Source organism: Lucilia sericata, unplaced genomic scaffold, assembly GCF_015586225.1.
Source record: "Lucilia sericata isolate MDLA Ls3-8-SP2 unplaced genomic scaffold, ASM1558622v1 Contig000200F_arrow, whole genome shotgun sequence".
NCBI classification, from domain to species: Eukaryota; Metazoa; Arthropoda; class Insecta; order Diptera; family Calliphoridae; genus Lucilia; species Lucilia sericata.
The window spans coordinates 7,277-19,379 of NW_023994228.1; the positions used below are offsets into that span (position 1 = coordinate 7,277).

Consider the following 12,103-nt stretch of genomic DNA (forward strand, 5'->3'; position numbering starts at 1 on the left):
AAGACATTTGTTATTGCGGCTGCAATTCATACGTTACGGCTGTAACACTCTCATAAGAATTATAATAAAACGCTAAGTGAATAAGTACACAGACTGATTTACTTTCTCTTAAATTTGTTGGTAGATAGGTAGGTTGGTAGGTTTTATTATCTAAACGAGTTTAGAAATACATTAATCCAAATATTATTCTAATTCTAAAAACTAACTTACACAATTCTATTTTCCTGACGAATTTTCTAGAAAGAATGTTCGCAGTCGAATCGCTGTATCAAAGTAACAATGTTGCAATGTAATATCAAAATGTAACTAAAGACATGGTTTACACTTTACAAGTAATTAATGTATAAAGATGGTAACACTAGACGTGTAAATGGTAAAATAAAACGAAAACACTAGACGTGTAAATAACTAACATGACAATGTTTACATATACAAATATTCAAATTCACCAATTTTAAAAATACGATAATAAAATTAATTATTTCAGTTAAATATACTTAAAATGCATTCAGATCACATTTAATTCATAACAATCCACCGCCCGTGAGTCGATCAGGGAGACTCACTAACCACATCGAGCACGGCTAGTTTTGAAGCAGGACGTCGTAATCTTCCATTTGAAGTTTTAACCATCGCTGATCGAACTTGCCCATCAGCCGCTGTACTGACTTCCTCTATCACGCCACGCTTCCATTTGCCACGTTCCTCGGTCTCATCGCATATAATCACAACATCGCCTACTTGCAATGGTTTTACTGGTTGATACCATTTTGTACGCCTTGTTAAATCGGGTAAATATTCCAGAACCCATCTCTTCCAGAATGTCTGTTTAAGCTGCTGTAAAATTTGCCACTGCTTCCGGAGACAAACCTTCTCGTCCACTGCAGGGGTTTGCACAATGTTAGGAGATCCGATCAAAAAATGATTCGGCGTAAGCGGTTCACTATCTGAGCTGTCAATAGGTAGATGCGTCAATGGACGTGAGTTCACTAGATTTTCAGCCTCAATTAATAGGCTATTCAATGTATCAAGTTGTGGCGATTTTTCCTTTAGAGTGAACGACAACACATTCTTCACTGAGCGGACCATCCTTTCCCAGACACCACCTGCTGAGGGATCAGCCGGGGTATTAAATACCCATTCAATGCCTCGACGCGTACACTCATCACCCAACTCCGTTTCAATTTTCACGAAGTCTTCTTTACTGGCTCCAACGAAATTGGTACCTCTATCGCTTCTTATTCTTATCGGAATGCCTCTTCTATTAATAAAATTTCTGATACATAAAATCACTGCATTTGTTGAGAGGTCTCTTGCCAGTTCAAGGTGGATTGCTCTCGTTGTCATACATGTAAAAAGTGACACCCACCTTTTTTCACATCTTCTGCCTATGGACACCGTATACGGGCCGAGGTAGTCAATTCCCGTGTATGTGAAAGGCCTAACAAACGGGGTTAGACGATCTACCGGCAATTGACCCATTAATGGATGTTTGGGGGCTGCAGATCTATTTTTACACTCCTGGCAGTTTTTCTTGACATTTCTGACTAATTGCCTTAAACTGGGAATCCAAAACTTGCTACGAATTGCAGCACAAATAGCCTCCTGATTTTGGTGTACAAAATTATCATGAAATTGTCTTACTATTAATCTGGTGATCAAATGATTCTTGGGCATAATAATGGGCTCTCTAGTGGATAGACCAACACATGTCGCTTTACTAATACGACCTGAAATTCGCAATAAACCATCATCTTTAATACACGGGTTCAAATTATATATACTGCTCTTTTTGGATATAGGTTTGCCAGCTTTCAGTACGTTATACTCATTTATTTCCTGAATAGTAATATATGGCTTAAAATTCAAAGTAGATTTATCTTGATGTGTAACAAAACATTTAAATGTTTGAACGGCCCGAACAAACCAACACCTTATTCTCAGTAGCTTGTAGTACTTAGATTTTTCTCCATACGGTATTAAGGGGTGAGCTTCAGCCATAAACAATAAAAACTTTGTTCGCACCTCAGATTCATATATTTGTTTATCGGCTTCTCCACTTAATTTTGGCCACTTAGTTTCATCATATTTTAAAAAAGACGGACCGTTTAACCATCGAGATTCCTGTACATTTCCTGAAAAATATTGGGGCCTTGTCGCATCATCAGCAGGGTTTTGGGACCCAGGAACCCATCTCCATTGGTCGACCTCTGATTGCTCTAAAATTTCCGCAATCCGATGAGAGACAAATTGTTTATAAACGCGGTAATCTGACTGAATCCACTTCACCACTGTTCTCGAATCTGACCAAAATGTTATTGTTGTCGGCTTAATATCATGGCTGGAAACTATAGCCTCTTTTAGTCTTACACCAAGTACTGCAGCTTGTAGTTCCAGTCTTGGGATCGAAAGGGGTTTTATAGGGGCACACTTAGACTTCCCAGCAACAAATATCACCTCAACACTATCTAATAACCGCATTCTCCAATAACCAACAGCAGCAAAAGCGACTTCGCTTGCATCCACGAAAATATGAAGTTCAATTACAGTTGCGGGATCGGAAAACATTGCTCCATAACACCTAGAGATCCTAATATTGCGCACATTCTTAAGTTCATGGTACCATTCATGCCATTTTTTATATATTTTTTCCGGAATAGGGGAGCTCCAGTCAACATTACAGATCCATAATTCTTGTAATATTATTTTGGACCTTATAACAATGTTTGCTAAGAAGCCGAACGGATCGAATATTGACATAACCAAACTAAGTACTTCACGTTTGCTAGGTTTTCGACTGTCATTTAACACCGCTTCAGGAACTCTTGAGAATTTTAAAATAAAACAAAATGTGTCATCATTATGTGCCCAAAAAAGCCCTAATACTTTTTCTGTCATCGATTCACCTTTACTGAGGTTCTTTAATTCCAATTCGTTAACATAATCTGGTCCTTCTATAGAACGACAAAACTCAAGTGAATTAGAGACAAATCCTCTTATCTCAAAATTGGCTTTTTGGTGAATATTTATTACACATCTAGTGACGGAAATAGCCTCATCAATTGTGTCGAAACTATCAACATAGTCGTCAACATAGTGGCAGTCTACAATTGCTTTATAGGCTCTGGCATCCGTTTTTTCAAATCGCTTTGCATTTAAGTTTTTTACATATTGCGCGGAACACGGTGAACTAGCAGATCCAAAAATCATTGCCTGCATTACATATACATCTGGCTTAGTAGTACTGTCACCTGATCGCCATAAAAAACGCTGAGCTGTTTGATCCTCTTTGCGGATAAGTACACGGTGAAACATCTCATAACAGACCAGTTTCATATTGTAGTCCTTTCAGAACAGTGGTATCCTTCAATATTTTTTCGGCTCTCAAATCATCATTAGAAATAATAGGATTTACTGGTTTCATCCCAAAACTTTCTAATGTAAAATATTCTGACACCTGTTGTCTGATGTCATCCATAGTGTCACATTCAATCAGAAACACATGATTGGATTCAATGCTATCCTCATTGGAACCAAACAGAATATCTCCCAAAACTGTTCTATGTACAGAAAAACTTTCGTCCAAATTTATCAGCCGTTGAGGACGAACCAGTCTTACGTGAGGCAAACCAATGAGCAACTTCGGTATTATTTCATAATATTCATCAATGACAAATTCTTTAAGTTTGGAAAACTTCTCTTTAAATGCTTGAAGTTGTAAACTTTGTGGCGGCAATTTTAAATGCTTTGTTGTTCTAACATTCCTCATATGAAAGCTACTATTGTTATCATTAACATTACAAATTTCAAATTCTACTTTCATTGACATCTCGTTTGACCTTTTTCCACCTATCCATCCCAGCGATAAATTAGTGGTTGGTCCCTCTAAACCAATTTCCTTAGCAATGTCTTCTTCTAGTAGTGAAACTTTCGATCCATCATCAATAAAAGCTACTATATCCACGCTACCATTTGGACCCCTCAATCGTACTGGCAAATACTTAAATAACGTTTTCTTTCCTAAGCTGCTTTTTATAATTGTCGTTACTGATACGCTATCGCTTTCATTCTGTTCGGGTGTTTCTGCTGTATCACCACTAACAGCTGTAATCGATTGCTTATTTGTCTTATTATTATTGTCATTTGTTTTGATCCCTTTTTCGTGAAGCAAACGATTATGATATCAGCCACATTCTGATATACAACATTGACGGCGAGAGTTGCATTGAAAGGAACAGTGACCAGGTAATAAGCAACCAAAACACAACCGGTTCTCTTTCACAAATTTCCATCTTTGTGCTGTAGACATATTCCTAAATTTTGTACATTGGCTAAGATGATGATTAACATGGCACATCAGGCATCCTAACTGACTGCGGTCGTCGACTGTGATAGCTAGTGCTGGCTTAAATTTGTTTACTTTGTTCTTCACAACTTCATCGCTACTCGGATCCATTTCGGTTGCCATTGATATGTAAGTAGCAATATTATGCAGCCACTCACTAAACTGTCTTACTGTTGGGTATTGGCCCAAGTTGTGCAATGAATATTTCACCCATTCCTCACGCCTTGTAAGAGGTAACTTATTTACGAGTTCTTCGAGTAATGTCGGATTTAACAGATGTTGTGTGGCTCCAGCATTCTCTAAAAATATGGTAAGATTTGCGACCATGGAAGAAAAATTTACAATATCCGATATTTTTCTTCCCGAAATGGCAGGGAATGCTCTTACTTTAGCAATTTGACTACGAATCATAATATGCGGACGGCCATAATAAAATTCAAGAGTATTCATCACCTGATCTACACTTTCGGGGTGAATAAGGTAAGCTTCCACTTTTGCCTTGGCATTACCCTTTAAGGCCTTTTGCAAACGGAACAAATTTTCCAATTTGGTATAATTGTAGTGCTGAGTAGTTTCCCTATAAGACACGGCAAACATTGGCCATTGTTCCGGCTGTCCACTAAATTCAGGCAGGTCATACAATTTACGAAAAGGGTGCAGAGTAGGCTGATCCGCAGGCAATGGTGTAGTTGTAACTCCTAGAGCATTCAAAGGATTTGATGTTGTTGGACGTGACATAGTAGACGGTAAAGGCTGCGTTAAATGAGGCGACATATATGCTGTGTGATGAGACGGCGTAAAGGTATACTGAGGCGATGGTGGTATATGTGTGTTTTGCGCTGGCAATGGCTTATGGTCTGTGGCAGGATACGTCGAAGATGATGTAGGCGTTGTGTTTGAGTGAGGTAAGTCTGTACTCGTTCCTGGGAGAAAATTTGGTGTAGGGGCTTTGTACGATTGTTGAGAGGCAGAATTTTTCATGAACATTTCCAACGACATTTTTAATATTCGAATTTCTTCTCTCATTTCCGCAATGGCATCGCTTTGTACAACAGTCTTTTCATGATCATCTTCACTATGTGACGACTCGGCATTATCTGTACTAGCGGCAGGTGGATCAACGCTGGCTTCACGTGTTCTTGGGGTCTTCTCTTGAGACATCTTATTTAATCGACCGGAAGACATACGGCGGCAGTAATTTTATAGATCAAACTTTCCAGAAAAGGCATACAATTCCAATAATTGTATAATAAAAAATTGTTATTGCGGCTGCAATTCATACGTTACGGCTGTAACACTCTATTTTCCTGGCGAATTTTCTAGAAAGAATGTTCGCAGTCGAATCGCTGTATCAAAGTAACAATGTTGCAATGTAATATCAAAATGTAACTAAAGACATGGTTTACACTTTACAAGTAATTAATGTATAAAGATGGTAACACTAGACGTGTAAATGGTAAAATAAAACGAAAACACTAGACGTGTAAATAACTAACATGACAATGTTTACATATACAAATATTCAAATTCACCAATTTTAAAAATACGATAATAAAATTAATTATTTCAGTTAAATATACTTAAAATGCATTCAGATCACATTTAATTCATAACAACATTATTTATTTTAAATATTTTTACTGTTTTCACAAATTATTTAGAACATTTCAACTCTGTATTTTGAACAGCTAACATTTCTTTACTGGTGTGTACACTGTACAGTAGAGTACTCCAGCATTGTGAACGATGCGTAAATATGTAGGGGATAATAAGTCGATAGAAGAAATGTTCGTTATTTTTTATTATTTTTAAAATAGTTGAAGTACTTTTGTAAAACAAGTTGTATAACTAATTTTGACAATTGAGGTTTTAAATTTCTGATGGAAGTTTTACTAAAACCCATCACATTTTCTAAAAGAAAACATTATTCAAAGCAAATTATACACTTTGATAATATCAATAAAGTTAATTTTTTACCACAGATTTGAACTACAAAAATAGGGTTTTATTTTAGCTTATTTATGCAATTTTTCCAGCATTGGTTCTGGTCGAATTTCGACCGCTGGGCGAACTCTAGTATACATAATTGGTCATAGCTCCCATACAAGGTCCTTTTACGTAAATATCTTAAACGCACATGACTCATTACCAAATAAAGCTATTGATACAAAATTTGGCACAAATATTAGTTTGGTATACAAAAATTCTATTTCAAGATTTTTTCACGATCGGTTCATAACATGGGTGCGGTCGGTCCCATGCAAGTGTCCCTTCTGAAAATCACTTGAACACACATTACTTATTACTAAATTACGATATAGATACAAAATTTGACTGAAATATAGCATTTATGTACAGAAATTTTGCTTAAAGAATTTTTTACGATCAGTCTATAATTGCTCATATCTCCCATACTAGGTCCTGCCCCTAAAAGCAATTTAACCGTCTTTAACTAGTTGCATTATCAATTTGTGTAGAACAAAATTGTATATATATGTATTTTGAAAATACTTAAATCTTTCACACACATGCATACATGCACATTATTAAATATCGTTAAAGCATATCTTAGGGCGCTATAAAAATATAAAAGAAAAATGGGGTTTGTAATGTTCAATAAATCTTGGAATTGTAACAGATTTAAGCTGTTTAAATCTTGAGTTTTTTCTATTTAAGACACGAGAAAACTTATTTCTACAAATATTTGATCAATTAAAAAAGTATTAATATAAAAGTAGCTGGTAGAGGGTATTTAAGATTCGGCTCAGCCGAATATAGCACTCTAACTTGTTTGATCTCATATACATATAACTAATGATTAGCTGTATACAATTAGTAATTTAATTTTCTTTTTGTGTAATTATAATGATTTTTGTTAATAGCTATTATAATTTATTCTATTGTCGTTGGTTCCCCATTTTAACTTTTTCACTTGAATCAAATGGCTCTTGACCTAAGTAGTGGTCTTTCATTCAGTAGTAATGATTATATGAGAAGTGTATTGCATAATCATAACCAAAATATTAATATTGCTCATCTTAATTGCCAGAGCATTAAACCTACAAGTAATTACTCAAAAATTGATGAATTGAGATCGTTTGTAAATCATTCTTTTTTGGATGTGTTTGCGGTTACTGAAACCTGGCTTAAGCCGGATATTTCTAGTCAGTCTGTTGAGATTCCTGGATTTATGTTTTGCAGGAATGATCGCTTAGCTATAAGAGGTGGTGGTGTTGGGATCTATATATTTAGTAAGATCAGGTACAAACAAGTTTTTAAAATCTCAGATGTAGGCGTTTGTGAGTCTTTATTTGTTGAATTGTGCTTCAATGATAGTGTTTTTCTTATTGGTGTGGTTTACTTACCACATGGGGATATTGGATCATTTAAAAGTTTTCATCATAATCTCTTTTCTTCTTATTCAAACTTTATTGTTGTTGGTGACTTCAACTGTAATATGTTTGACATTGCAAAGTCTTGTGCCATGCGTTCGCTATGCCATAGATGTAATTTGTCATTAGTTCATAATTCTCGACCCTCGCACTTTGATATTGCGCACGGTTCCACTTCGTTAATTGACTTTTGGTTAGTAAGTGATATTTCTTCTGTATATCCCTCTGATCAAATGCTATGCCCATCAATTTCTCATCATGTATTACTATTTTGTTCTTTTTATATTAGGGCTGAACGTGTTAATGAGTATTATGAATATCGCGACTTTAACCTTATTAATTGGGATGAATTACATTTGCGGTTGTCTAATTTCGATTTCTCACAATTCTTTTCTGGCGATGTCGACTACCAATGTTCCTCTATATCTAATCTCCCTTATTTGCTCTTTTCTTGTGTCCCTATTGTTAGAAAGAGAATTAGGTATGACGATGTTGATTGGATGAATTCCAGTAATATTAGGCTTGCTCTTTCTCTTCGTGATTTGTCTTATCGCGCGTATTTATCTAATCGTTCTGATTTGAATTGGAAAACGTTTTGTCGACTTCGCAATAAAGCTAAAAGTGTAATTCGAAAGGCTAAAAGGAAACATTTTTCAAGATTATTTGAGGGGTTGGACTCAGCAGGTTTATGGAGAGTTTTAAGAGGGTCTGGTTGTATTGGTGATAATTTAAGCACATATGAGGGAGATGCTAATCAATTAAATGAATTTTTGGATCTGTAAATTCAACTACTTCTCACGATTTCGTTGAATTTGGTGATCTGATTAACTCCTTTTCTTTTCGCTGTGTTAATGAAAGTGAACTGTGTGACGCCTTACTAAAAGTTAAATCGAGGTCAGTTGGGGTTGATAATATACCTATTCGATTTATCAAATTGATTTATCCTTTAATATCAGAACACTTACTTTTTCTAATTAATAATATATTGACTACTTCTAAATTTCCCTCATACTGGAAGATAGCTAGAGTTGTTCCTATTCCAAAGTCTAGAGTTGTTCATGGTCCTGGTGATCTTCGTCCTATCTAAATTCTTCCTGTTTTATCGAAGGTTGTTGAACACATCATGAAAGATCAAATACTTTCTTTAGTATCTAACGCTATTTATGAAAAACAGTGCTTATCGTAGGAGTTTTAATACGACTTCCCTACTTTTATCGTTAACTGATTGTATTAGGCAGAATGCTAATGACAACAACTATAGTGTTCTTATTTCTCTTGATCTTTCGAAGGCGTTTGATTCTATAAGCCATTACAGTTTGATATGTAAGCTTAGGGATGAATTTAATTTTTCTGGTTCTGCCTGTAAGCTTATATTTTGTTATTTGTCTAACAGATCACAGTTTGTAGTATTAAATGGGGTTAGTTCGAGTTTGCGCTTCCTTTCGTCAGGTGTACCTCAAGGATCTGTTTTGGGACCTCTTTTATTCATGTTATATATAAACAGTCTACCCTATTTTATTAACTCTACAATTTGTGATGCTTTTTTATTTGCTGATGATGTTTTTTTGTTATTTAAATGCTCTTTGGATTTTGAAGACGTTTTGGTGAATAACATTAACTTTGGCTTAGGACGGGTCCTTGAGTGGACCTCATTTAACTCATTGACTATAAATCCTTCCAAAACCAAAGCCATTATGTTTGGTCCTACTAATCGTTTTTTTGTTGACATTAATTTGTATTTAGGTGGTGTACGTATTGATTTTGTAGATCAACTTAAATGCTTAGGTGTCATTTTGGATTCAAAACTTTCCTTTTCTAATCATATTGATATGTTAAGTTCTAGACTTTTTGGAATTTTTGGCTGGATTTATTCGTTTAATATGTACTTGCCATATCGAGTTAGAATCGATTATCATGGGCTTTGTTAATGTCACATATTTTTTACGGTTTTGAAGTTTTTACTGGTATGTGTTCTATGCATTTGAAAAAAGTTAATCGTATGATTAATATGGTGGTACCATTTATTTATAATGTTAGACGTCGTGACCATATTTCTCAATATTTTATTCGCTTTCTTGGCTGCACTTTTGATGAACTTGTTATGTATCGAAATTTAGTCTTGCCTTTATATAGTTCCTTTATATTTTTGCCATCTGTAAGAAACCCGCAGCTTTATATACCGAAAATATCTTCGAATTTTTTTGAAAAATCGTTTCTTATAAGGGTTGCACGTTGGTGGAATCACTTACCTTTTGATTTAAGAATATTTTCGCATGCAAATAATGCTTTTCGACTGAAACTTTTAAGGCTCTTTTCAAATCACTGATATTTTACTAATCAATACCTAAATTGGCTCATATACTCTTTTGCTACTGAATTGGACCTTTGTACCTTTTTATATAAGTTTTTTTTCCTGGCTGGGGAGCCAATTTGATCAATTTGGTAAATTGTATTTTAGCTATTGAATGAATTATAGTAATGTTATTATTTAATGTATTAATATACATAGTTTTAAGTATTCAGGTATTATTGTTACTGCTATGTAATATTTTTATTTTGGCCTCTTAGGCTTATATTACATATTATGAAAATAAATAAATGAAAAAAAAAATTAAAATGAAATGAAAAAAATTTTAAAATATTCCGTGTGCACCAAAACAGCCAATAGTGATCCATAGGGAATCGATTAAGGAATCTATCCCTATATTGATTTTTTTGCGGTGTACTTTCTATCGGATGCTGTGGCGCAACAAACTTCGGCAACTTCACAAATCTGACAATAAGAGGAAAAAGTATTTATACAAAAAAAAAAAAAAATTTAAATATTCCGTGTGCACCAACCAACAACCCATAGTGATCGATAGGGAATTTATTAAGGAATCTATCCATATATTAATTTTTTGTGGTGTACTTTCTATCGGATACTGTGGCGCAACAAACCTCGGCAACTTCACAAATCTGACAAAAAGTGAAAAGGTATTTATACAAAAAAATTTTAAATTTTAAATAGTCGGTGTGCACCAAAACAGCCCATGGTGAACGATAGGGAATCGATTAAGGAATCGATACCTATTTGGTTTTTTTTTCGGGGTACTTTCTATTGGATGCTATGACGTAACAAACTTTAACAAATACACAAATCTAACGAAAATATTTTGATGCTAAAAAGTTGTATTTATTCAGTGTGCACCTAAACAGCTAATAGCGATCGATAGGGAATCAATTAAGGAATCGATCAATATATTGATTTTTTTCCGGGGTACTTTCTATCGAATGTTGTGACGTAGCAAACTTTGACAAATCGCAAATCTAACTAAAAAGGCGAAAAAGTTTTAATACAAAATAATTTTAAAATATTCTGTGTGCACCAAAAGAGTCAATAGTGATCGATAGAGAATCGATGGACGAATTGATCCCCATATTGATTTTTTTCCGGGATACTTGCTATGAGATGATATGACGTAACAAACCTCGACAAATTCACAAAGTTAAGAAAAAAGTTTTGATACTGAAAAAATTTTAAATATTTTGTGTGCACCAAATCAGCCACTAGAGATCGATGAAGAATTGATAATCGAATCGATCACAAAATTATTTTTTTCTGTGTACTTGCATAACTCAGTAAATTTTATAAAAATCGCAAATTTAAGGAAAAGGTTTGTATATGAAAAAATTTAAATATTCTGTGTGCACGAAAATGGACAATACTGTTCGATAAGGTATCGATAAAGGAATCGATTCCTATTTTTTTCATTTCTGGGTACTTGCTAACGGATGCTGAGAAGTAACAAACTTTAAATAATTTGCATATTTAAAAAAAACTTTGTTTAAAAATTTTTAAATATTATTTAAGTACCAATCAATATAGGTATCGATTCCTTACTCGATTCCCTATCGATCACTGTTTGCTGTTTTGGTGCACGGAATACAATTAATTTTTGTAGTATAAAGACTTTTTCCTCTTTTTCGTTAGATCCATCCAATAGAAGTACCCAGGAAAAAAATCAATATAGCGATCGGTTGCTTAATCGATTCCCTTAGTTTTTGTGCACACGGAATATTTTAAATTTTTTTTTTATGTAAAAACTTGTTCGCATTTTTCGTTAGATTTGAGAATTTGTCAGTTTGTTACATCACAGCATCCTATAGAAAGTACCCCAGAAAAAAATCAATTTAGTGATCGATCCTTTAATCGATTCTCTATCTATTACTATTGGCTGTTTTGGTGCACACAGAGTATTTTCAAATTTTATAGTTCATAAACTTTTTCCTTTACTTTGTGATTTGCTCAAAGTTTGTTACGTTATAGCATCTCATAGAAAGTACCCAGGAAAAAAATCAATACAGAAATCAATACGTCCTTCGA

At 34.4% G+C, this 12,103-nt stretch overlaps 1 protein-coding gene across 1 annotated transcript; it reads right to left on the reverse strand.

Moving 5' to 3' along the window:
• Positions 1-570: 570 nt before the first annotated feature.
• LOC119601932 lies at positions 571-3,315 on the reverse strand (the record flags this gene model as incomplete). The annotated part of the gene is made up of 3 exons (XM_037953199.1): positions 2,887-3,315; positions 1,370-1,839; positions 571-1,261 (listed from the first exon to the last, which is right to left on the reverse strand). Coding segments are annotated over exons 1-3 (1,590 nt in total), but the record flags the coding sequence as incomplete, so codon positions are not given.
• Positions 3,316-12,103: the final 8,788 nt, after the last annotated feature.